The following is a 26651-nucleotide window of genomic DNA, read 5'->3' as shown; positions in this document are numbered from 1 at the left end:
AACCATCGGGTCTATCTGTTGGTGTAGCAATGGTTAATAAAGGCCTGCTAGTTTGTGTGTTTTGATGTCAGTCAGCAGGATTGTTTGCCTTTAATGGTGAATAAGCTGGAATTTCAGTGCCCCTGGGTAAGTACGGGGAGAGGGCATGTCTTAACTGAGATAACAAAAGAACTGTGAGTGGTACATTTGGGACTCCACCTGCAGGTAAGAGAAAGCCTTAATGAACCCATGCAACATAACATCCCCCAGCGTCGTGATGCCTATGGTGTCTGATCTGGAAAACCCGCAGAGTGCAGAGTGCTGATACCAGGCGAAATGTGGTCCCCTTCCTCAGCGGGGTCTCTAGCACCAGGCGGTCAGCCCATCCCTCTGCCTTTGTTGCCTCCTTCCAGATGGTCAGTACCACTCGGGTAGAGGCAGGCACAGAGCGTAACCCATCGTCACTGCATAGTATGTGTGGTAAGCGATCCCAGTTTAGGACCCATCCCTCTACAGTATAGGCTGGGCCCCCAAACCCTTCAAACCACGTGTGATTAAGCACTATAAGGTGTGCCGCTCGATAATATAGCAATAGATTCTGCGTGACAAGGCCACCTTCAAAAGTGTGCCTGCAGCGCTTTGCAAGAGTGATGCGGGTATCCCCCATTCCACAGGAATTAGCTCTTGCAAAGAAGTTTTTCTGCACTGGAAACGGGAAATTCTAAAGTTGAAATAGAAGTCTCTGCAGTACCGCGGCGGTCCCGCCAAGCATATTGCGGCCTCCTCACCACTATGCCATCTCCAGGGAATGGCAGTTCCCTGGTGGCAGCAGCGTTCCCACGGCGGTCCAACCACCCGACTCGTAATGGGGCAGACGGACTGCTGATGCAGCGGCAGTTGGATGGCCACCACCACGTCCCCACGAGGCTGGCGGTCCTTGGACCACCAAAGTCATATTTAGGGCCTAAGGGTGTTTCCTGTAAAGGGAGTATGTCAGGATCATATACATGCACAGACTTCAGGACTGCCTCTCTCTTTATCTTATTGAGGAGACCGCTGTTGTACCACAAGAGAATGGTGAGCCTCCCTGTATGATCAGGTGTCCACAAATCGGTGATCAACCCAGGGGGGTGGTCGCATTGGAGCGCTTATCTTGAGGTCAACTGCATTTGTATAACGTGCCGACAAGCTTAATGGGGATGGAAGATAGAAAGCACAAAAAAACTATAAAGAACACCCCAATCCAACACCCCCCATACTTTGCCAACAAGAAGTACCTGTTGTGGTGCAACTAGGAATGAAAACTAACTAGGCTAATCTGAGGTGTGTGACTCCCCTGTCATGAAACACCCCACCCAATTGAATCCCATCCCCACCTCCCCATCCACCCACACAAATACAAACAAAAACACAAATAAAAGACAAATCAGTCTGGAGCATGGTTTACCAACCAGCCCCTAGTACCACCACTCAGTATCACAAGAAGAATGGGTATACCCCACAGTGTTCAGCGAGGAGGGGAGGTTAAGTCAAGGGCCCCTGGGAGAGGGGGCTTAAGTCAAGGGCCCCTGGGAGACTGGTAGGGGGTCAGGTGCAGCAGGGTCCATGTCAGTCTCCGAGGCCGACTGCCTCACCTATGAGCCATCTGGTCCAATCAAACGTGCTCTGCGGCGCCGGCGTCTATTTCTTCACCGTGGGGCAGTAGTGCATTCTCTGAGAGGTCTCCTGCCCCCACCAACAAAGACGCCTCCCCCACAAGAGGCGCACATCATTTTCACAGGTTAGGTCGCCCTTCCTTCCGCCCAATCCCACGACCCTTCTGGTGTTTCAAAAAGCATAGTTTTGTCTTGAAAAAAAAATCTTCAGTTGGGTGGAGAAAAGGAGCATGTAGCAAATGTTCAAGGCTCGCAGCTTCTGTTTCACCTCTTGAAAGGACCTTGACTGCTGCTAGATCTTCAAGGTGTAGTCCAGGAGAATAATTACCAGGGAGGACTGATATGTCAGAGCACCAAGAGAGCACGACACTCGCAGAACCATACTGTGGTCCGTGTAATTAAGAACACAGACAATGAAAGCTTCAGGGGCCCACCAGAGGCTTAGACAGGAGAGCCCTGTGTGCTGAGATCAGGAAGTAACAGGAGACCTCTGAAGGTCGGCACACAGCTCCTCAGCCAGTCTGAAAGGAGGGTGGTTGGAGTGGCTCCCTCCGCAATGTACACAGTGCTGGGATTATTGTGTTGGGATCTACCCTCAGCATCTTCCACCCTAGCCTCCAGCTGACTGTCCCTTTTTTTAGGACCATTAGCCTGATTCCTGTGACCTGACAGTTTCCTCAGTCTCACCAACTCTACCCGCCACCACTGTGACTCTGTCAACTGTGTTCCATAGTAAAGGACAGGTCAACTTTCAGCTCTCCCATTTCTCCCTCAATGTCACTTTGAGGTCCTGTATGGCCTGGCGAATAGACGCTGTCTGGAGGCCCTCTGGACAAGCATTGCCTCCCCCATTGCGCCGGACTCCTGCAGCACCAACCTGCATAGTATATTTGTTGATCTTCTGTTGAGCCGCCGGGCTGCAGGTTTGTTTCATGCCATGGCAGTGTGTAAGCAGTGAAGCTCACTCGGGGGAAGGCAAGCTCTAAGGGGGAGGCCTTGCCTCTTGCCCAGAGATGGACCCTGTCAAAACATAGGTGCCACCCCACAGCACATCAGGCAGCCCCTGCAATCTCTCGCCACTCACCACCGCGCCATATGTGTCAGAGGGGCAACATTTAATCACAATCCAATTCATCCTCACTGTCTGCCTGCACCACGGAAATGGAGAATGGAGGCCCCACGGTTCGATGTCACTGCTGATCACAGGTTTATCCTCCCCTCCATTTTATTGATGGTTCTGAGCAGGGGCGAGGTCAGCACCAGCAGGCGGAAGGCCAGGAGAGGTGCAGCATGGAGCATCTGTCCCTCACTCAAACTAGCCACAGTTGATGGTCTCAATTCAGGGACCCCCCACAGACAAGCCATGTCACCTCTCAGCCTCCAGTCGCACTCCAGTTCTAGGTCTCTCGGGTGCCCGGGTAGGCCTCACTCCTCAGAAAGCCACCTCAATGGCAGCTGTGCCCAGTGGCTGGTCCTCTCATCATTAGGCGGCGTCATAGGCCCCCTGATCCCACAGTCTGAAGCTACTGTGATGTCTGCCCGTTTACAAACATTAATATGAATTATATTATTACTTATGTAGTAATTGGGTTTGGGTTCAATTACAGAAGGATAACCAATTGTTTTGGCACTTTGGATATTGACTGGACTACATGACAAGCTGCGTGTGTGACTCTCCAATCAATCTAGTGAAGAATTATTTATGACAGAAATCTAACATTTATCAATGTAAGAGAACCATAAATTAATTCATTGGTGTGACACATTTATTTTTTTTAATTAGAAATGCAAAAAATAATAATGCATGTATATCCAATGAGACAATAAATAGAATGAATGCATCGCACACTGGAAATTGGATTAAAAAAATTACATATTCAACTAATGTCCAATAATCACATTATTTCTTATGGATATCTTTATAGATCTTCCCCCAAGAGAGTTAACTTTAAACTGTATTTTTTGTTACATTTTATCACTTGATATTCCATGACAGACTAAATGAGATAATTAAAAATATTAAGAACTGAACATCTTTATAATACAAAATACTAAGCAACGCTCCACCATATCACAATTGAAAATACAAATTTTAAATAATGTGCAACTCACCTAGAGAAGTTGAGGAAATGAACATGACGAGTAAATAAATATGGCTGCTCAGCAGTACTAACATTTCTAATCAACTCCATCTAGAGAAAAAATACAGAGCATTTCATTAAGTGAATAAAGACCATCACCAACTTCTATTGATTGATTTAACTTTTTGTTTGGCTTTACCTATAAGTATGATCTCAATGCACATTTAAATGGGAAGGAAGCTAGCTTGGTAAACTAGATTAATGATTGACTAGGTGATAGGCAGCAAGGCTCGCTGATAATTGTAATAGCGAGGAAAATGAATGACTTATTTTTCTTAAGTGCCACTGAAAACAAGGTACACATCTTCATACATGACTCACCCCACAACAAAAGCTTTTGCCTCTTTACTGAACGTGAAGTATATGTGGAATACGTAACCAATTTCAAGTCTTGAATTGATAGGTGAAGGACAAAGTTTACTTTGGTCACTAAACATTCACATAATTTACTTGATGTGGTGAAGCGTTCTTAAATAATAGAGGAGAAACTCGGAATTGTAGTATCTCATGATTTGAATGTAGACAATGTAGTTGGAAAAGGAGGGAGCACAAGAAAAGTTGAGATGCCCCACCAGAAGAATAAGGGCATGATTAGGAGTTTGGCGATCCTTTCAGACCGCCGAACCTGTGGTGGCGGTCCCTTGATCGCCAGACTGGCGGTCCATTCACCGCGATGGAACCGCCACAGGCCAACTGCAACCACCGGGGATCATGGATCCCGCAGTAGTGGCGTGGCGATGAGAGGCCCTAATATGCTGGTGGTGCCACTGCAGCACCACCAAACATATTAGGAGTTTGCTCACAGGAACAGTTTTCATGACAGTAAGGCTGTCATGAAAACTTTGGTGTTGAGGAAACAAAGGGGGACCTGCATGGCCCCCTGTTACCTCAGGGCCATGGTGTGCTCCCTTAGTGCAGTCACCCCCTTTCCTCCATGGCATGGACTTTACAGCCCATGACGTGCAGCAACGGGCTTTGGCACTCCCATTGTGGTGCCTTTTTAATAGGCACCACCGTGGGAACGCCAAATGACAGCCTGCCAGACCACGAGGTAACTCATAATCTGGCTGGCGGGCCGCCAGCCGGCGGTCGAGTTTGGCAGTCTTGGAGGGGGGCGCTAGCATGCGGGCCTGCTCCAAGACCGCCAAACTTATAATCAGGTTCTAAGTCAGATTGTAGCTGCTTATGTGGCCCTACTGCAGGTATTGCACACATTCCTGGTGACATATTTCAGGAAAGGTACAGTTAAATTAAAGTCTGATTTGAAAAAAGATATACAGTTTCTGCATGGAGAAATCCATGACAAGTAAGCTTGTTTATATAATCCTGTCCATAACTAGAGAAATGAAGTGGCAGGACACATTTTAGATGCCGGAACATCTTTTGGTTTACCGAAAACTGTAAAAATCCGGAGAATTAAATGAAGGGCCTGTGTCAGACTATGTCTCCAATTCAAAGACTTGAGGAACGCCCATTTGGATTGAAGGGAAAACTACATTTGTTCGCAATGGACAAGGGGTTCTTGCTATGAGACAAAGAGGCAGATTTATAAAAACACGGTGCAATACATCATGGCAACCAAAGTTGTTCTGCTGCGATGTGTTAGGGCAAAAGAGCAATGCAGAGCCATATCTGTAAAGACAGGGCACTCTTCCTCAGTGCTGGCACACAAAGAGGCTGCCTAGCGCCATGTACACACGCTTGCACCATAATACAAACGTGTGTGTGAGGTCTAGCATAGGTTTTGTCCTGGAGGTTTAGCCTTAAACTAACTTAAAAACTTTTCACACTTTGGATGTGAGCTGTACACTACAGCACACATGAAATGTGTGAAAATTTAAGAAAAACACAAACATTTTCTCCTTGTCTGCGCCTGTCTCAAATGTTGTGTATACTATGACTGGCGTAGTTCTACTAGATTTGTTTTCCCAGCCAAAGATGACCCAAGTAAACTTAGTTCAGTCTCCAGCACTGAATGTAAATGACAGTTTATTGTAGTCCAGCAGAACCCCACTCAATACATAGGTGAAGTGAAGTCATTCTATTTAGATTACTAACAATCCCTGGAAAAGGTATCAGGGGGACCGTGGTAACAGTAAACCTGTGTTGTTCCTCACAGTATCACACACACAGCACTAAAACCAACAGACACTTTTAACTAAACATAGTTATTACAACAGGGCGATCCTGTTTCTTAGTACATCTAAAATAATCACACAAGATACCACAAAAACAGCAAGAAGGCATGTTGTAAACAACGAGAATAAAATAAACATTCCTAACATGGTTAAAATGTAATCTAAAAGCTTAACACCCTGAAATTTGTGGTCGAGTAATTTGAAGTCTAGAGTTTCTCAAGGAGAAGTGGCGCACTGCTTACCCTGTTGACAGCTTAGGCTGTCATTATCGGAACAACCATGGATAAAGCGTTTCCTGCGAAGGAAAACAATGCACTCTGCTCTTATCAATGTCAGGCAAGATTCATCATCTTCTCTGAGTGCTGGCAATAACTTGACCGGGTCATCTTTGGACAATATCTTGCAGGATACTCTGGGGCGATCTACCTGTCTACCTAAGGGGTCGAGTGGTGGTCCTTAAATACTAAACCCTATCAGGGATATAAACCTCTGACACAATTTCAGTAATGTGGTACATCAATAATAGGCACCAAAGAATGGGTTCTAGGCATATCTTTAAGAAGATGGGAGATGAAGGGACATCAATTCAAACTACACCTCTTTGATCAATTACCTAGGGATGTTTCTGGATGGCCCTGACATATTGATAAGGGAACACTTGTTTCAGACTGGGTATCTCATCAGGTGTTATATCTGGAGCATTACCAGAATGATTTGACACTCTCTCACTATTGTGGATGATGACAGCGTCCGACATTCATAATATTATTGTTTAGAACAGATACAACAATGAGTTGACAGAATTCGGGAGGAGTGATGTCCAAGATGAAGTTACAGGCCTGACTGGAATGCAGTCGGACCTTAGGGACTTTACATCACAAGGAGGAATTATTTTTGGCACAAAACCCTGTCTACCAATGTTAGTAAATAAGGAGTTGTGCCCAAAATTATAGATGGCAGCCTGTGAACATTCATATGTTTCCATCTACCTCCATTGTGTGGAACTGGAAGAAAGCTGAGTCTATTTTTAACTTACACTTTGAGGATCACAGAAGATTATTTGGTTAATTAATTGAGTTTTGGTGAAGCATGCATCATGAAGAATAGATAACATTGTCTCAGTGGCACACAGCAATATGATCCTTAGACAATAACAGTGGATTGGTATACAAAAAAGAAACAGTGCACCTTTTATAGATTAAGATACCTACAGAAGGTCTACCCAGAGTGGGGAAACAGTGAATTGGATGCCCAAATAAAGAACACCATTGGTTCCAATTAAACAGCTTTCTTTATCCATTTCATTGAAGCCTTACATAAAATGGTGTATTTTATGTTGTCCTTTTGTGACACTTTAATGTGAATCAATAAGTGGAAGATGTTCATTCACTTGTTCTGAAGAAGGTGGTTGACAGTAAGATAGACCACCGAAACATGGCGATGAATATTGAGAACCTACTTGTGTGCTTCAAATAGGAATCATAAAGTATTCAACCTCCTTTTTGATGAGAAACGAGAAGAGGTAATTGAACCAGTAAATCCATATGTTGTCTTTTAAAATATTTTGTGTTTTAACCTCCTGTTTATTCATTTGTATGTATGCAGGGCCTAACTTGTAAACAAATAAGTGTCAGGGCCCTTGTTAGGACACTATAGCTTGTACCACGTATTACCCCTACCTGTGCTGCCAATGAGAGTATCCACACAACTAATAACCACTGCACTCGTACAAGTGGAACAAATCAGACTATTTTAGTCCCCCAAAGCTATACGATTGGCTTGTGGGGCAGGTATTAGTCCTTTTTCATATGTATTGAATAAATAAATAACTGATGTTGTGCTCATCTCTAAATTAGATACAAACCACCTTGTGACACACTGCCATAAGCACCGGTGTTGACATTTGAAGTGGTGGTGCAGAGCACTGGAAACCAAATTAAGCATTTATCTATGTATTGTTAAGGATATTTTTAGGTAAATAATAAATTGGTCATATTTTTGTATATATGTTATCTTTCTTAGTTTTTTGCACATCTGGCAGAGCATTTTGATTTAATCAGATGTTGTTTTTGGCCCTGTGGAATTTTTCTGTTTCTTACCTAAAATAGACCCTATCCCCTTGGTTTTGAGGGGTGATTCTCTTTTCTGTATGAGGATGTCCAAGTAGTGCAAAGTGGTATTGGTGTTACTTTTAGAGCTATTTTCAACATAAAAAAAAGTTTTGAGCTGGAAAGTAAATGCTTGCAATGGTTTCTGGCATTTTCAGTGACCATTCAATGGTGCAAATTCTTGATAAATCTGTCCTAAAGTCCCCTTGGTTCTATAGGCAGGTTGGTAAAAGCTATTTGTAAGACTAAGGACCTGATTATGAGCCTGGCAGTCTATGTTCCATCCACCAGATTACGTCACTCTGAGTCGTTCCGGCGGTGGACCGCTGTCTGCACCAGGGAACCGCCATTCCATGGCGTTGGCACGGCCGAGGGGCAATGTAATATGAAGAACAGAACTGATGCAGTCCTGCCGAGCATATTACGAGTTCCTCCCACTGCCAACCTTTTCATGGCGGTGAGCTCGCCACAAAAAGGCTGGCAGTGGGGGAACAAAGGAGACCCTACAGGGCCTACATGCCCCCAGCTATGGGGATGCATTCGGGGGGGACGACAACATGTGCTCCACTGTCTGCTTGAGCCCCAGTTCCAGCATGGAACATTTTTCCCATGTCTATTGCGGTGCCCTTTTCTGGGCACCACCGTGGGAAAGGCAAAAGGACTGTCTGTTTGCACGAGTTGAACTGGTAATCAGGTGGAGGGTCCTTGCACGGTTTTGGCAGTGCTCTTCTGGCGAAGAGCAGGCACAGCAACCCAAAGTCGTAATCGGACCCTAAGTTTAACTTGGGTGAAAAAATATATGTGTGAGAGCTATATCCCAAACATAATTCATGGTGTCAGGATGGTTGCAATTTCATCCTTGCAAATGGGATTTGTAAATATAGAAATTAAGCCAGTATGGCACCTTTGCAAATTTAGTTTGGGGTTGGTTGAATGTGCCTCAAGGAGATTCTACCTGTGAACGTATGCTACCAACCACAAACCTGTAGGTTTGTATATGTTTGTGGGCTTTAACATGCCCTCCCTGGTGGAGCCAACCATTGCACTATATTGTATTGTAATATAGCATTTAAATAGTGCTTACTACCCCTATTTTGGGTTCTCATGTGGTTGTCCAAACAGGTAGCACACTACACCATGTGGATGTGTGCTTGGAAGTGTGTTATTTTTGCTTAGAGGCTATGTGGGAAGTATTTCTATGTTGTGCATGATGATCACCAAGGTGCGGCAATCATGTGATAGGATGCAGCGCTTAGCAGTGTGATGGACGAGTAAGTCTTAGAGATAGATACTCATTTTCAAAAACTGTGTCATATTGGCAGCTGCGGTTAGTTCTGCAGGACCCCTTATTGTGTTGATAGTTTTTCTTTTATGTTCCTAATCTGATTTTGTCGGCTGGCTGTGGCAAGATGTCATTCACTCTGTGATCTTATGGATCCTGGGAGGCAATAGGTACAAATAAATAGTTAAGAGGTTCAGAAAACTGCCAGGATAGTTGGTGTTACAACCCTCCTGTATATGTTTGCCATTGTGAGAAGTCAAATAAAGAGATTTGCCGAGATCAATTGTATTATTGTTATCCTTCTAGTAATTATGCAATATCAGCGCTCACAGTATGTAACTATTTGAGGCCTGCAGGGTTTACTATGTTAGAGTGATCCAGTGACCAGCAATTTGTGTTAGATATCTTTGGTCCTGGCAGGTGTGCTTGACTAGTATTGAACAGTTAGTTAAGCAGGTCTGTGCGGCCTGAATGTATGCCCTCCATTTGCCAGCGAGGGTCCACAGGCCCTTTAATAAATTATTAACCTGTCCATTCATGGTGAGGAATCCAGTAAAGACTTGGGGCCATATGTATGAAGCCAAATTGCAATCGCAAATGCTGAAATTTGCAGAATTTCAGCGTTTGCGATCGCCATTTAGGCAGTGTGCAATGTAGCACACAAAAACCCACTCGCAAACTCAGGAATCGCAAAATTTGTGATTCCCCTTTTTTGCAAATGCATTTAAGGAATCCCAAACTGCGATTCCTTAAATGCAATGTAGGAAGCACACAAGTTGTGCGATTTTGGCTTAAGAAATCGCAAATTACCACCAACTTCAGGTTGGTGGTAATTTGCGATTTCTTTGAAAAATGCACTTTTTTGCATTTTTCAAAGTGCCATGTGGTGCACATACATTAGGGCATGTATGTGGGCCACATGTGCACACATGATTATTTCAGGGGTGCAACAGGGTGTCCTATTGTCACACTTGCAACCTTGAAATTGCATTCTCAATTTGCGATTCTCTAATTGGGAATTCCAAATTGAGAATGTCTTCCCATTCATTTCTACGGGCCTTCTAGCCCATAGGAATGAATGGGAAGGTATTCCTTATTTGCGAATCTCAATTTGCGATTCCCAAATAAGGAATATGTAGAATTCACAAACTATTTAGCAAATCCTACATACAATATGCATTTTGCGATTTTCTAATTGGGATTCCCTAAAAATCGCAATTTGAGAATCGCAAAACGCATTTTTCATACATATGGCCCTTGGTATTTGATGTCATATGTGAAATGTCACCTTTATATATGCATCCTCCCAGTGTCAATTTAATATACTTGCAATATATCAAATTGAGAATGTGGGGACCGATTTAAAGATTAGAATTACAGTCCTCCACCTTGGCTAGCGGTAGAAGGTAGGGTAGACATTGTTTATTGTGTCTGCCACATATGGGAGGGGGACATTGAAACACTGACAAATGTATTTTTGTCAAGAAAGGGAGTTAGGTGTGTTTGTTGTTTTTCGTTTCTTAAAAATATGAAACCTTTGTTTGTTTATGGACTGCAACTGCGGCCGACGGCAAGGATTTACTCTCCAGTGACCCCCTTTTATGGCTTCATCGACGTGAATGTTCCAGCTGTACCTAGGGTCACACTGCATTTTAGCGGCCGGCCTATTGGTTGTAGGCCCATACTTGTATTTCTCTGAAATTGTAATAAAGGTTTTTCAAAAAAAAAAAGAAAGGGAGTTAGTTTGTTTCCAGGCTGAGAATGGGGAGAGAACACCTTCAACTTTAATGAGGATATAAAATAATGTATTTGTTTTATGTCAGTACATGTATAATGCTTGTGAAGGTACCAAAAAAGTAAAATGTGAAAATACACTTTTGTATTTAATTTCTTCTATGCAAAATTGAACACCTTGTGACACGTCTCCATGTGAAATAAGCAGAGTCCTTAATGTGCCCACTGACATGCAATTCCGATGGAGCTGGTAACTTTTGTTAAGGGCCTCACTAGAATTTCGAAGGCACTTGAAAAATGGGCCTTATTCTTTCAGTAGCTGGAAATATGGTCGCAAAATACTGGTCTAAATTTGTGACCAATATTTTTGATACAAGTGTGCTAATTTGTGAATTGACCTATGTACCAATGGGTCAGTTCGCAGATTAATGATTCATAGTGGGTCGCAATTTTGACCTACCTCACGAATATTAAGAGGTAGGTTGCAAGTTGTGAACCACAATGATTTGCAGCCAATAGAGGGATGGTGGCCTGTTGGGGTTAGCAGACCACCATGTCTGTCATTGCTTTTTAGGTCTCGTCTAGCGAAGGCTGCGCTTGCGCAGTCTCGCTCGCGAGATTTAATGACTTGGAGAAGAGGGGCTTGAACCCGACCCTCTTCTCCCCTGTTCTCCATTGGCTGGCCTCTTGAATGCTGGCCAGCCATTGGAGAAGAGGTCAGTCATTCCGATTAGGCCCCGTCCTTTTCGGATCGGGGAGGCGTGTTTTTTGCAAGAAGTCTCATTCTCTCCTCCAGCCAATGGCTGGAGGAGAGAAAAGACAAACACGCCCCCGAATCCGAAAATGCCGCTGCCTTTCTCCGAGGCATTTCTGCTCTGCCTCGGAGAAAGGCGGTGGTGTCTTCCGGTGCCCTCGGCTGGTTGAGACTCCTGGCGGTGTTTTTTCAGCTGAGGCGCCCACTGTGCGTTCCCATCCGTCGCATTACAACGCCAAGAGCTTTAACTCTAAAAACAGGCAACACCTATTATTACATTGCAAATACTTTTTGAAATTTATTTATTTTGGTTTTGAGTAAATATAGTAAACGTGTAAAACTTGTTTGCGATGTGATTTCGACAAATTTCCTTCCCTCCCCTGCCCTATCAACGGAACTCAGAGCTTCTCAGCCGACCATAACAAAGGGATTGTGGTTCCTGCATCACTCAGCTCCGCCCTCTCTCCTCTCCCCATTTACATACATTACTAAATGCCTCAAGTGGCGCCCATCTCGGTGACCCACCTTCAGACACAGACCACTGCTGTCATGCCTTCTACAAGCCCATCTATTACACTACTCTCGCCCCTATGAAACACACCATTATGCTTTCCGCCCGTCCATAAAACCACCCCTCCGGAAGGAAGTGTCCGTGCATCGTAAACAAGGCGGTTTCCCCAAGTCCGCACATGTGCACGGCCGGCTTCTCACTTTTGCAACGTAACTGTTGTTTTTAGCACATCTGTGTATTTTAGTCTTGTTCATGCTGTAGCCTGCGTTACACCCCCTCCCATTCCCCCTTGATTCTTCTTACACCCCCTCCCATTCCCCCTTGATTCTTCTGGCGCCTGGCCTCAGGCATGTCATATCTGCCCAGAGACCCAGCCCTGGCGGTGTTTTTTCAGCTGAGGCGCCCACTGTGCGTTCCCATCCGTCGCATTACAACGCCAAGAGCTTTAACTCTAAAAACAGGCAACACCTATTATTACATTGCAAATACTTTTTGAAATTTATTTATTTGGTTTTGAGTAAATATAGTAAACGTGTAAAACTTGTTTGCGATGTGATTTCGACAAATTTCCTTCCCTCCCCTGCCCTATCAACGGAACTCAGAGCTTCTCAGCCGACCATAACAAAGGGATTGTGGTTCCTGCATCACTCAGCTCCGCCCTCTCTCCTCTCCCCATTTACATACATTACTAAATGCCTCAAGTGGCGCCCATCTCGGTGACCCACCTTCAGACACAGACCACTGCTGTCATGCCTTCTACAAGCCCATCTATTACACTACTCTCGCCCCTATGAAACACACCATTATGCTTTCCGTCCGTCCATAAAACCACCCCTCCGATGTCACTGCTATCCCATGACCGCAGCCCACTGCACCTCTGTCCACCACTGACAGTTACTGATGGCTGGTCCCCATCTAACCACTGCCTACTGCGAACACGCCCTCTTCAATACTTAACTCTTTTCCATCCGCACTCCAAAGCGTCAAGCCCTTTTACAACGCCAATAGCTCAAGCAAATGCAAGACTGATAGTATTGCAAATGCCTGTTGCTGTGTGTGGTCACTCGGCAAACCTGACTTTCTGGATGCTAGCTCGAGCGCTGGCAGGTACGAGTAGTTTCTTGTTCCTATGCAGAGTGTGTGGAGGGTTTTTTGTGTAACGTTTGGGAAGTGTTGAGTTTAGCTAACTGTTTGAAATTGTTGTGCGATATTTGTGCCCAGTTTTGAAAGAGAGGATCCTTTGGCTGCCTTCCGTCCTGGTTAGGGAGGGGAGGGGAGTGCCATGATTAGGAAATAGTGTGCGGTTCCCTTCTATCCTGTCAAGTGACAATCATGAGGGGGCAGTGGAGGAGTGACACATCCCTTGAATTTGTGCATTCTCAGGCCAGTTGTGGGATCAGGGGCTCCCTAGCAGTGCCTTCTCAAATTTCACCCGGAACGAGCAGCACTGGTGGAGCAAAAAGCACATCCTTCTGAACCTTTCATATGCTTCAGGTCCGTCCATCTCACACGACCGGGCATGGGAAAAAGGGGCATTAAAGGCAACTATTCTTCTGTTTCAGGCCATTAATAATGTCTTTAGGTGGCAGTCGAGCATCTGATTGTAGTTAGACATAGAGTCATCAAAGGGGCGACCACAGAGAAGGTTTGTGATGCTATCTCGGCTCTGCACCTGGCATAGGGATGTCACTGGAAGGGCGGAAGACAATCTGAAAAGTAAACACTTCAAGCCCATCAATATGTTTCATGTTGTGTAAAGAAGCCTTGGTAAAAGCAGTTTGTAAATAGATTGGCGAGTTGAGCATATCAAAAAAACTGTGTCATCTGCATGTTATGTGCTACCTCCAATAAAATTTCTCAGGAGGTTGAGTATCTGCTGCAGTTGTATGCATGCGACCCGTAGTCCACTTGATTCAGTGCTCATTATAGAAGAGGTCTTCCAACCGGGGGGCGGGCCCCCCTGGGGGTGCCTTAAGCGATCTCAGGGGGGAGGGGCGCCAGACTGTGGATAGGAGAAGTACCATGCTTTGTTTTAAGCGATAAAAATGAGTGGCAGTAAACTACTTTCTAATGGGCATCACTAACATCTTTTGTCATTTATATCCTGACTGTGAATGTGTGTAAAAAGGGTATCAGAACTTAACTGCAATATTTAAATATGTTTAAACATATTTATATATTGCCAATTTAACAGAATAATTATGAAACAAGCATTTACAATGCAACGGTCTCAGCATTGTTAAAGTTAGAGGTATTGGCATTGCTCATGACATTCTTTTTGTTTATGTTTTTGTTTTTAAAACATGTAGAGAAACGGCATTGTTGTTTACAATGTCAATAGCTTAGTCAGTGTGTGTGTAGGTGGCTCTGTGTGTGGGTGCAAATGCAATAGGTCTCGCATTTGAGAGTGATTAAGCTATTGACATTGTAAATAATAATGTCGTTTCTTTAAATGTTTTAAAAACAAAAACATAAACAAAAATAATGTCATGAGCAATGCCAATAGCTCTAACTTTACCAATGCCGAGACCATTGCATTGTAAATGCTTGTTTATAAATGCAGCACATTTCCCCTAAAGGAAACAGGACTGTGTTTAAAAAGAAAAGTTTCTTTTTTTTACATTCACAAGGGGGAAGGTGTCCCAATGGAGCCCCTTCCTGTTAGTGAATGGTTACCATTAGATGTTTGTAGTAGGTAAAGTATTAATGTTTTACAACTAGAATTCGATTGCAAAAAGTGAATACATACCATTCTGATTTGGTATTTGTAAGGGATGCCCTAAACATGTCCCTTTCAAATGTGCAAACCAGTAATGTGTTACAGAATCTCAGTTTGAGTTTCATACATACCAAAGTGCTCATTTTGTAAATACAAATGGGCAAATTCTGTGAAGCAGCCTGTTTGCAAATGGAAACAAGCATTTACAATGCAATGGTCTCGGCCTTGTTAAAGTTAGAGCTATTGGCATTGTTCATGACATTATTTTTGTTTATGTTTTTGTTTTTAAAACATTTAAAGAAACTGCATTGTTATTTACACTGTCAATAGCTTAATCACTCCCAAATGCGAGACCTATTGCATTTGCACCCACACACAGAGCTACACACACAAATGGAGCCACCCGCACACACAGAGCCACCCACAGAGAGCCACTCACATAGAGCAACCCACACACAAATAGAGCCACACACACACAGAGTTATTAAAAGGTGTTTATGATGGCGTGACAATCGTCTGCTCTAAATACACAAACACAACCGGTATAGCCATTCGCCGCAAAGCACGGATACACATTAGGGTTTTTATTATCTTTAATAAAGTTTTATTTTCTTACAGCCTCACAAGCACGCACAAGAAAGGCACACAAACTTCAACAAACACACATTTGTGCATATGAGTGCACCTTCATTGGCATAAGGAACCGCGCTCAACGCTTAAACGCATTTCTATATCCAAAATCATCCTAACACAATAGTTAACACAACCACAACGCATGCGTGCATTTCGCAGCACACATAACGGCATAACACTGACACTGACACTGCCAAGCAGGACACGCTCTTTCCAGGGCAAAAGTAAACTGGCCAGTGTGCAAAACTCTGCTCCGGGGAAGATCGCGCAACGTCTAATAGTTATCTAGACTTTTAATGGACAAGCAAAACGGTTCCTACTTGGGGGGTGAGCGAGCACTACTCAATACAGCCTTCTATAAAGCAGCAACAGTCATAAGAAACATCCCCATAATGCATTCTGAATCTGAGAGCGGATGTGACGTAACAGGCAGAGCTGCAGACTTTGGACTTGGGGAACATGACATCGGCGTCAGCACCACATCCTGTGATCCTTGGCAAATCACTTTAATTTTCCCGTGCCTAAAAAAATGAGCGTGACTTTATGTAAGGTAATTGATGCTCATATAAACCGTTTCAATACCCCCCCCCCCTCCCCTCCCAACACCTCTTCCACCCCAAAGGGGCAGACTCTGCAGGAAAAACTGGCGTGCACAACCCTGCATGATCCCGATGATACATGCAGCGTGACGCATAAGCAAAGGATATTTCAATTTATGTTTAGGCAAAAGGAGGCTAGTTTTTGCGGGGGATAAACATTTATACCAACATTCCATTAAATACGAGCGCTGAACCAGCATTTATTTCAACGTAAAAAAATTCTACTCAATACAGCCTTCTATAAAGCAGCAACGGTCATAAGAAACATTCCCATAATGCATTCTGAATCTGAGAGCGGATGTGACGTAACAGGCAGAGCTGCAGACTTTGGACTTGGGGAACATGACATCGGCGTCAGCACCACATCCTGTGATCCGGGGCAAATCACTTTAATTTTCCCGTGCCTCAAAAAAATGAGCGTGACTTTATGTAAGGTAATTGATGCTCATATAAACCGTTTCAATACCCCCCCTCCCCTCCCAACACCTCTTCCACCCCAAAGGGGCAGACTCTGCAGGAAAAACTGGCGTGCACAACCCTGCATGATCCCGATGTTACATGCAGCGTGACGCATAAGCAAAGGATATTTCAATTTATGTTTAGGCAAAAGGAGGCTAGTTTTTGCGGGGGATAAACATTTATACCAACATTCCATTAAATACGAGCGCTGAACCAGCATTTATTTCAACGTAAAAAAAATCTACTTTCAACATTCTGCACGTCGAGACAACCCGAACAGCCAACATATCATAATAGTTGCCCTACAACTTGAGTGCTTGTACAAACGTGTAGCTCCGAGCGCCCCCCTCCTCCCTCTGTAAAGTGCACGCCCATGACACAGGAATTGAAACACGCAGTTCGCTGACTGTACATTCCTCCTCACACATACCTCCTTCCAGCATGAGAGCTGGTCTGGTTTTCAAGGGTCGTCCTGTAGCCGACCGCTGGAAGTTAAGCGTGCTCCCTACTCAACGGCAGCCGCGCGTCTGCACCCTGGTTCCCTGCAGCCGAGCACGCGACCCGCAGTGCGCCCCTCCACGGCCGGGATAAAAGGGTGGATGTGTGAGATGAATGGGTGGATGAATGGATACGTTGATAGATGGTTGCATGGATGGTAATCGGAAGTATGAGTGTGGAGATGAATGTATCGAGGGATGAATGGATGGATGGATTGACAGAACGATCACTGGATTCATCCTTGAATGAAGGGGCTGGCTGAGGAAGCGTGCGGATTTTAAATGCTAAGATTACATGAAATATACAGCTGACATGCACGGAGAAAAATGACCCGGTGTGTCAATGACGTCATTTCACCTGCAGTGCTGTGCAACCTGCTGGCACTGATACACCAACATCAAAATACTGGCGGTTCATAGGAGGAACATGTTCATTTGTAGCGCCTAGTGACATAAACCCACACAGTGCTCAATGTAAACGCTGGAACCACACAGGCTGCCGCACGAAGAAGTTCTTCAGTTCCACCTACAGTATCAATGAAGCCCTGTGCACTTCGGTGGTACTCTGAGGGCCCCCACCATGTCTGCCCGCATGAACAGCAGTGCACACAGACCCACCTACGTCTCCCTCTCGGCAGCCATCCTCCGGGCTCACTGCGATCTCCGATTCCTTAAGCCAGGCCCAGCTTTACATCCAAAAACACTAAAAGTCCCAAAATCTGAGTCCAAAAGATGAGAGAGACCCCGGAAACAGCCCGATGCGGAGAATACCCCTTCCTCTCCGGCCTCCACTCAGCCTCTGCGGACCAAAACAGACTCATTTGCGCGATGCCAAAAATGCTGCGTGCACCTCTGTGCCCAAATAGGGTGTGGGCAACTGTAAACAAGGGCCAAGCCCCCTCATACCCTCCCCCCCTCCTCCGATTACTTCTGGCACTTCTTCCTACTGGGCTCCCACTCACGCGCATAAACTCTGCCTCGGAGCCTTCTCAGCGCCTCAGATAGATTGACGGTCTCGAGAGGCCGTAGACAGAGCGACGCATGATGGAGCGGGGCATCTCTTGGCTAAGCGTGCCAGGGGTAGGGGTTAACTTATCAACTTCCCAACTAGTAGCCACGAGTTGCCTGCCCTGCTTCCCAACTGTGATCCTGGGCAAATCGCACACGTGACCAATGCCTAGATGTTTTATGAACCCACGTTCATTTGAAGTAATCCAAAAATGATATTTGCTGTCAAAATGTAGCTGTCCTACTTTGTATTTTTTTAGGACTCCCATACATGCTTGCTACAGTTCAGAAACATCCACTGGTAAAACGCAAAAAACAACTGCAAGTAGCACACTGTAAAGAGAAAACACAGAACTTAATTACTACGAACAATGAACCAGGCTTACCAGGACGAGCACACCACCGCCTTTCTCCGAGGCGAAGCAGAAATGCCTCGGAGAAAGGCAGCGGCGCTTTCGGATTCGGGGGGCGTGTTCTCCTCTTGCCATTGGCTGTAGGAGATAATCAGAAAAGTTGAAAAAAACACGCCCCCGAATCCGAAAAGGACGGGGCCTGTTCGGAGTGACGAAGCTCTTCTCCAATGGCTGGCCAGCATTCAAGAGGCCAGCCAATGGAGAAGAGGGGAGAAGAGGGGCGGGTGCAAGCCCCTCTTCTCCAAAACATTAAATCTCCGACTTCCGGTTCTGCCTTCGGCAGACCGGACGGTCCTCGACCTAAAAAGGCTCTAAATTCTTGGGAAGAGCTACATCATGTTAATGATCCATAGAAGAAAATGTAGAACTGAAGAGGATGATTTCATGTTAGAAATCAAATACAGCCTAACATCTATAGCAGATCTATATCTGTTCTCGAGGGCCGAGGCAAAGGCACGGAACAGCCTTCAGCTCGCTCTACAGCAAGCTGCCAACCCTGCTACTTTCAGAAAGCTTCAGAAAGCATGGCTGTTTACTCCATCTTAAGTATTTATTTTCTGGAGAGACTGGTTTATTTCCTTTGTTTCATTGTTGTTAGCGCCGAGAAGCCTCTTTATGTGATTGTTGCGCTTTACAAATGCCAAGTTCGTTCATTCATAAAATACAGAATCCCCATGTAATAACACAATATACTGTACTCATGATAGGAAGCTGTGAAAAAGAACATGCCTATGAATGATAATAAATCTGAGGTCTAAGTGGATAAAAAAAAATTGCGAATATAATTCAACAGTTCTCCCTTGTTCAATATTTGAAATAATATATGACGGTAGAATGCCTACCTTGTAAAACGTATAAATTAAAAATGTGGATGTGAATAAATTGAGCAAAATGGGAGTAGATGTTCATACAATATATTTTCAAAGGTAGTTAAGAAATACATCCGAAGAGGAAAAACATTTGAAATAACTCTATAGTACGATTCTTCACTTTTCAAAACTCAGACCCTGATTATGAGCCTGTGGTTAAATTCCAATCCTTGTGCAAATCAAAGTTTCCGCAGATGGCCGAATTATGGGTTCTTTTGTATTTGCTGCAACACCTCCATTTTCCTCCGACAAATTTTGGATAGTCAAACCTGCTGAAATGTATTAAGAAATAATGTATGGAGGAAAGATACATCACACAGAATTAATTGCAGTAAAATTCAAATCGGCATGTTATGCTTCCTTTGCGGGTACAAAATATAGAATATGAGATATTTATTTATTATTTATTGAGGAGTTTTATTTATTGCTGGCCGGACCCGGGGGTATCGGAACGCTTTACAATAGTTTTAGTGCAAGAGTCATACAATAGAGCAGTAGTATACATATTGGTTCGGAAGTCCAAGTGTGCTGTGCAGCATTGAGGTAGTACGCGGGTCCTGAGATAACCTCATTGAGTGCACGTTCTCTTGGGTTGAACCTCTAAGAGGTGGGAGGGAACAGGTAGGGGTCAAGGAGTAAGGAGGAGGTAGGTCTAAGTGATACAATTGTACTGCGCCACGGAAGATTTATACTAGGTGCGATAAATATCCCACTTCTTCCATCACATTCATGACCGGGCTCTTAAACTTAGGGGAGACATAACTGGACGTGAGGATATAGTAAAATGCTATGAGAATTCCTTCCATGAATAAAGGGTCAATTAGGACGACAATGGCTCTATTCCATAGGCCACGAAAAGGCTTGAGTGTACAAGGAGTATTGTATCTTAGAGTACTGCTATGTATGCGGAAGGTCCTGATTGATGTATTCCGGAAGTATTGTACAAGGTTAATCAATAAATATATTTTACAAAAAAAAAAATGAATAAAGGGTCAAACTGATTGAGCTCAATGATAAAACAATAACAAGATAGCAGAAGACTCTTAAAAAGCCATCTTTAAAAAATACTTTCCAAGTGACAGGTAGAATGGGACAGATTGCGAACAGTTGAAAAAGAAGAGTAAAACATGCATTGAAAGTGGATATGCCTTTATCCAATTTTGAAAAAAAGCCTTTGTAATATTTATGTAATACCCACACCCATCTCAGTAGTCTGCTTTCTTTTCTTTGTTTGGGTTCAGTAGCGTTGGGCCTGGTGAGAGAGCAGCTGCTGGGCTGCAGTAGCTGTTGTCTGATGTTTTCTAATTGGATTTAGAATCTGGAATGTGCTCATGGGGTTTGGTGAAGGATTGCTATGTAAACAGTTGTAATGTAAATAGTTTTGTCAGTCCCTGAAGCAATTTATATTGCAAATGGATTTTTAAATTAAAGGTCCTGATCCTCAAAGAGAACAGTGTGGTGGTTGCTACGAAGGTTGAAGAGCTTCCATTTTCTTGGTAAACCTTTTTTTTATAAGAATAACATCTCAGAGGAATGTCTGTTCTGTAAAAAAAAAATGACTTGATGAGCATGGAACTTCCTTGTCTGTGACTATCGCAGGGAGGGAAATCTAGTTACAGTCACGTGCCCTGCACAGGGTGTGCTGGCTGTTTCTGTGACCTGATGACCTTGTAGGTAGCAAGCCATTATGCCAAAGGTTTCCGACAGCAGAACCAGAGGACACACGACTCAGTTGGAAACCTAGCACTCCCCCAACTCTGAATAGAGTGTTGGACCTCTGAAGAGGTAGAAATACCAATTTACAGTGGCGCTCCCTTGCCACTAAACTATAAATAACCTCTTCAGTGAGTTACATGCTTGCTACTAAAAAACTGTACTGATCTTCATGCCATGAGTTTGACTCTTAGTTTGACTTAGTATTAACTGTTATTTGCAGTGCTTAAAAAGGCAGACGCACTATATAAAAACAGGGGGCATATTATCAAGGACGGCGTTAAAAATTATTGCCGGTTTAGCGGTAGAAAACTGCCGCCAAAGCGGCGATAATGGGCTTGATAATATGCCCCTGAGAATTCCAATGGAAGTCCATGTTCTGGTGTCAACATGGGCTTCTATGGGAATTCTCCAGGGCATATTATCAAGCCCATTATCGCCGCTTTAGAAGCAGTTTCCTGCCGCTAAAGCGGTGATAATTTTAACGCCGTCCTTGATAATATGCCCCCAAGTTTTTATTCATTTCTACACTGATTTAACACTGGTGATGGTGATAAAGGCGGAAAGGAAGACTTGCACTTTTTGAGAAAGGACCTCATTAAGGATAAAATACTGCCAATGGTAAATCACACCACCACCACCAGAAGCAATGTTCCAGCTGTAACCCTGGAGGTGGTGAAACATTATGCTTTCCAGCAGCTAAAAATACAACACGTGGGAAATAATACTTCTGGATTTAAAAAAACATATATAATTACACAGGCTAAAATAAGGAGACTATGTGGCACAAATGACTTTTCTGCCATTTCATAAGTGTTATTCACCATATAATACCTACGGATCATTGACACATTATCGAAACAACAATATTGTGAAACATAAATATCATGCCAAATGTATGGTTTACAAAAATATCTAATCCCTGGACTTATAATGGTAAGTACAGAAATATTGAGGAAAAAATATTGTTTGCTACTAATATGGTTACAAAATATATAAATATTTTGTGTTTAATATATATTTAGTTCAAATTATTAAATCTTAAATATTTTAATATATAACATTAACATAATTTAAGTTAAATACATTTAAATAATATGTAATACTATATATAAATGTATACCTATACAAACATGCACACATATCAATACTATTACATTATATATGTATATATAATGTAATACTATGAATAAAATATAAATATATATATAAATGTGTGTGTGTCAAATGCAAAATATTAAATAAATTGCCAAATAAATAAAATTGAATTAAATTAAAATCCCAAAGAGACACTTACAAAAAATATTATATATATATATATATATATATATATATATATATATATATATATATATATATATATATATATATATATATATTCACTTAACAACCCATAGGTTTCACACATGTTATAGTTAGGTGGATATTTCACTCGTAAAAAACCAATGAAATTCCCCCGTTATAGTTAGTTGAGATAACTATAACTCGCGCGCCCGCAATCCTCTGCTCATGACGTCACATATTACATCACTCATGACATGGTCAGTGGCATCACTCATGACATCACTGATGACATCATCCTTGTGATAGAGTGGTGGTCGCGCGAGTTATAGTAATCTCAACTAACTATAACGGGGGAATTTCATTAGTTTTTTACGAGTGAAATATCCACCTAAGTATAACATGTGTGAAACCTATGGTTTTTTAAGTGAATTTGCAAGGTTTTTTAAATGCTAATTCCTAACTATAACGTGTGTGAAACCTATGGTTTTTTCAGTGAATTTGTGTGGTTTTTTAAATGCTAAGTTATGTATGTATTATTATTTCTTTTATATATTTATTTTTAAATAAACTACGTATTAAATTTTTTTTTTTTTTTTATGGTTTTTCACCGTGCGCGCACGGTGCGCGCACCCCCGCGATTTAAAAAAAAAAAAATTTAATGTTTTTTTCTGCCTTCGAGGTCCTTCAGGGACCCCCTGACCAAGGCTAGGGGGTCAGGAACTCTCTACTCTGCCCCCTTTTCACGTTCGCCACCTTCCTTTTCCACTCTCGCACTAAAAACAAACAAAATGGCGGCCGACACTTCCTGATTTGGACCGATTCGAACGTTGACTGACATGTAACAACCAATCAGAATTACGCTCGCGCACGTTAGGGTGCGCGCACGGTGCACGCACGGTGCGCGGCTGTAGATATTTATGTGCTTTTTACTGCAATTTTCTCTGGAACTACTGAACAGATTGACTCCATATATGCAAAAGGCACATCCCTGACCTGAGGACTACCTCTCTGCCAAATTTCAAGTAATTCTGTTCAGCCGTTAGGGCTGTACCTTCGACTAAAGGTCCTATGGGAAAATGCATGGGGAAAACGTGTTTTGGGACCCCCCTTTTTTCTCGGCCCCCGCTTGACGAATCCCCCCAAGACTTTCAGGGTAGGAGCTGAGCGGAGCGCCCCATTAGTTTTGAAAATTTTGCGAAGATTCGTCAACCGGCGCCAAAGTTATTCAAAATAGAATTTTGAGATTTCCTATATAACTATAACTATCTACTGGCGACCGCCAGTAGATTATATATATAATATATATATATATATATGATTGAAATGCTGACATACTGTTTGACACATAACATCTTCCTGTTTAGAGGAGAATTGTTCCTGCAAAAACAAGGGACCGCGATGGGGACATCTTTTGCCCCAACTTATGCCAATCTCCTCATGGCAACATGGGAAACTGAAGTCTTAAAGGACGATTGTACAAAGAACATAAAATTCTGGTCAAGATATATCGATGACCTGTTCATCGTCTGGGAAGGCGATATAGAGCCTTTTATGAACTTCCTTGATTCTCTCAACACTAACAGATACCAACTGACCTTTACATCTACCACTAGTGCCACTAATATTGTATTTCTGGATGTTGAAGTGTACACACTGAATGGCAAATTTTGCACTAAAATGCACAGAAAACCAACGGCCAGCAACAGCATCCTTCATGCTAATAGTGGACATCCAACTAAACTCAAATGGAGTATCCCCTATGGGGAAATGTTAAGAGCTAGAAGGAATTGTTCAGAAGTCTCAGATTTCAGTCAACAAATAGATGAGATGAGTCAACGTTTTTTACAACGAGGGTATCCTTTGGATGTAATTCTCACTGCAAAAAACTGAGTCAAAAACAAAAACAGATATGAATTACTCAAACCCAATTTAGCAAGTAACAACGAGGACATTGCTACAACAACGAGACTCATAGTTGATTTCAACAATCAAAGTAATGAATTCCAAAAAACAACATCTAAATATTGGGAAGTACTGCTGCTTGATGAAACCCTCAAGAATATTTTGCCTCCCCGACCGAGAATCACTTATCGAAAAACTGCCTCTCTGGGAGACATTCTAACACACAGCCACTTTGAAATCAAACTGCCAACTACCACATCATGGTTAAACACACCGGGATTCTGGAAGTGTTCAAAATGTAAGGCGTGTGAGCAGGGTAAAAACATCACTTCTTATCACTTACAGAATGGCCACAATGAAAAAATCAAAGACCACATCACATGTGAATCCAAATATGTAATCTACAGACTGGAATGTCCATGCCATAAATATTATATAGGTAGCACAATCAACAAACTCAAACTTCCCATCCTGCAACATCTGCGCACAATCAAGAATAAGGACTTCACATATCCTATGGCCAAACATTTTTTTGAATTCCACTCCAGTGACAGTAACCAACTCAAATACTCTGGCATTCAAATTGTCAAACAGAAAGAAAGGGGTGGAAACCGAATTCTTGAGTTAAGAAGAGCAGAGTCGAGAATGATCTTACTAATGGGTACAGAAAACCCATTAGGACACAACTTGGATGCCGAACTGCATGTGCACCTCTGAGACATTTGAACTGATTATTCATGATGGGCCCCTTCCCGCCCCTCCCCCCCTTTTTGGAACATAATTTCCACTGTTGATCTAAAATTGTAAATTGTCACTTGTCTTAACTGCATCTCCCTCCATCCATCCTTCTCTTCACCACTGCTGATATAGGACATGTGAATTCTATTTTGTAATAGTTGGAATCAGTCTTTAGATGACTTTAGGCTGGTAGTATTATGAATTTTTGACAACTAATCGACCTTGCTAATTAATATCAAATCATACTTTATGAGAATTTTAATTTAGGAAGTCATAAGTAGTGGTCCAAAAATTATGATATAATCACTGATCTTGTGGATATTCATCATTTAGCATCATTATTAACATCTGTCAAATTCCAATTGAATCACTTTTTGTTCAAAGGTACTTTACCGTCATTGTGATTTATTTCAAATTCCAACTGTTACATATCACTTGAAATAATTCTTAAAAATTACCATGGAGGATAAACTATTGTAGTTCTTTTTTGATCTAAACTTATGTTCACTTTGAAATGATATAACATGATCAACGATACAATGTATGTCCAGTATGTTTTCACTTTCTATTATTTTTTGTAAATGTTTTCTTTAAGAGACACTCTGGACACTAAGACTCTATGTTCCAGTTGAAGGCTGAGTGCCGAAACGCGTCGACCGTCTTTTTGTGCGTGTTCCTTGATGTGTACCTGTTAAATAAACACTAATCGAGTGTTCTCTGTGCTGCCGTGCTTTCCTTTGATGCGACGAACCCCAGGGCTGAGGGTAAAGCGAGAGAAAAGTTTTTGTCTATATATATATATATATATATATATATATATATATACACATACTCTTCTTCCAAGGAAAAGAATTGGGCCGCACTCCACAAGTGGCTTTAGATAAATTAATTTTTCCTTCAGTAATCAAGTCAATGTTCTCATAGGAACCTCGGAACCAACGCCTTTCGGTCTCGCAGAGACCTTGATTACGGTCTCTGCGAGCCGGAGACGAGTTGGTTCCGAGGTTCCTATGGGATAATTGACTTGATTTTGTCCTGTGATTTCATTCTCATCTTATCACCTGTTGCAGCATGTGGAGAATTACTTACTGGTTCCTAGAAGGGGTTTTCCAAATAAATATTAGAACTTATGAAGTCACTGTAAATAGCAATTGGATCCAATGGTGCTGGAACACTTTTCTGAGTCGGAGCGGAGGCATTAATGTTACATCAATACGGTCACAGTGAATGTCAAAATCCAAGTGCCACACAAGGAATAAGTGCAGCAAAGGAGCCATGCCCATTCACAAGGAGTGTGATAATGGTGTAGTAAGTATACTGTGGTATATGTTGGGACACATTGCTGCAAATATATTACTGATTCAGGGTGTGATAGCGCACTGTCATTTACAGGCAGAACATTTTCTATTGACATGGCCACTATATTTCCATAGGCATATATTTGTGCTGATAAAACTATATAGTGCACAAAAGCTAATAGGTGGAATTTGGGCTTGGTGAATATTTATCATTTGT

At 42.7% G+C, this 26651-nt stretch overlaps 1 protein-coding gene across 1 annotated transcript in view; it reads right to left on the bottom strand.

Annotated features, from left to right (window-relative positions):
• Positions 1-26651, bottom strand: part of UST (uronyl 2-sulfotransferase) — a 954023-nt gene that overhangs the window by 386262 nt on the left and 541110 nt on the right. The window contains exon 4 of the mRNA XM_085611639.1: positions 3747-3826. Coding sequence (XP_085467765.1) covers positions 3747-3826 — 80 coding nt within the window. The remainder of the gene's footprint in view (positions 1-3746; positions 3827-26651) is intronic.

The sequence above is a fragment of the Triturus cristatus genome, chromosome 6, assembly GCF_964204655.1.
Source record: "Triturus cristatus chromosome 6, aTriCri1.1, whole genome shotgun sequence".
NCBI classification, from domain to species: Eukaryota; Metazoa; Chordata; class Amphibia; order Caudata; family Salamandridae; genus Triturus; species Triturus cristatus.
Note: the sequence above shows the minus strand (reverse complement) of the source record. Positions and strands in the feature narration are given on the sequence as shown.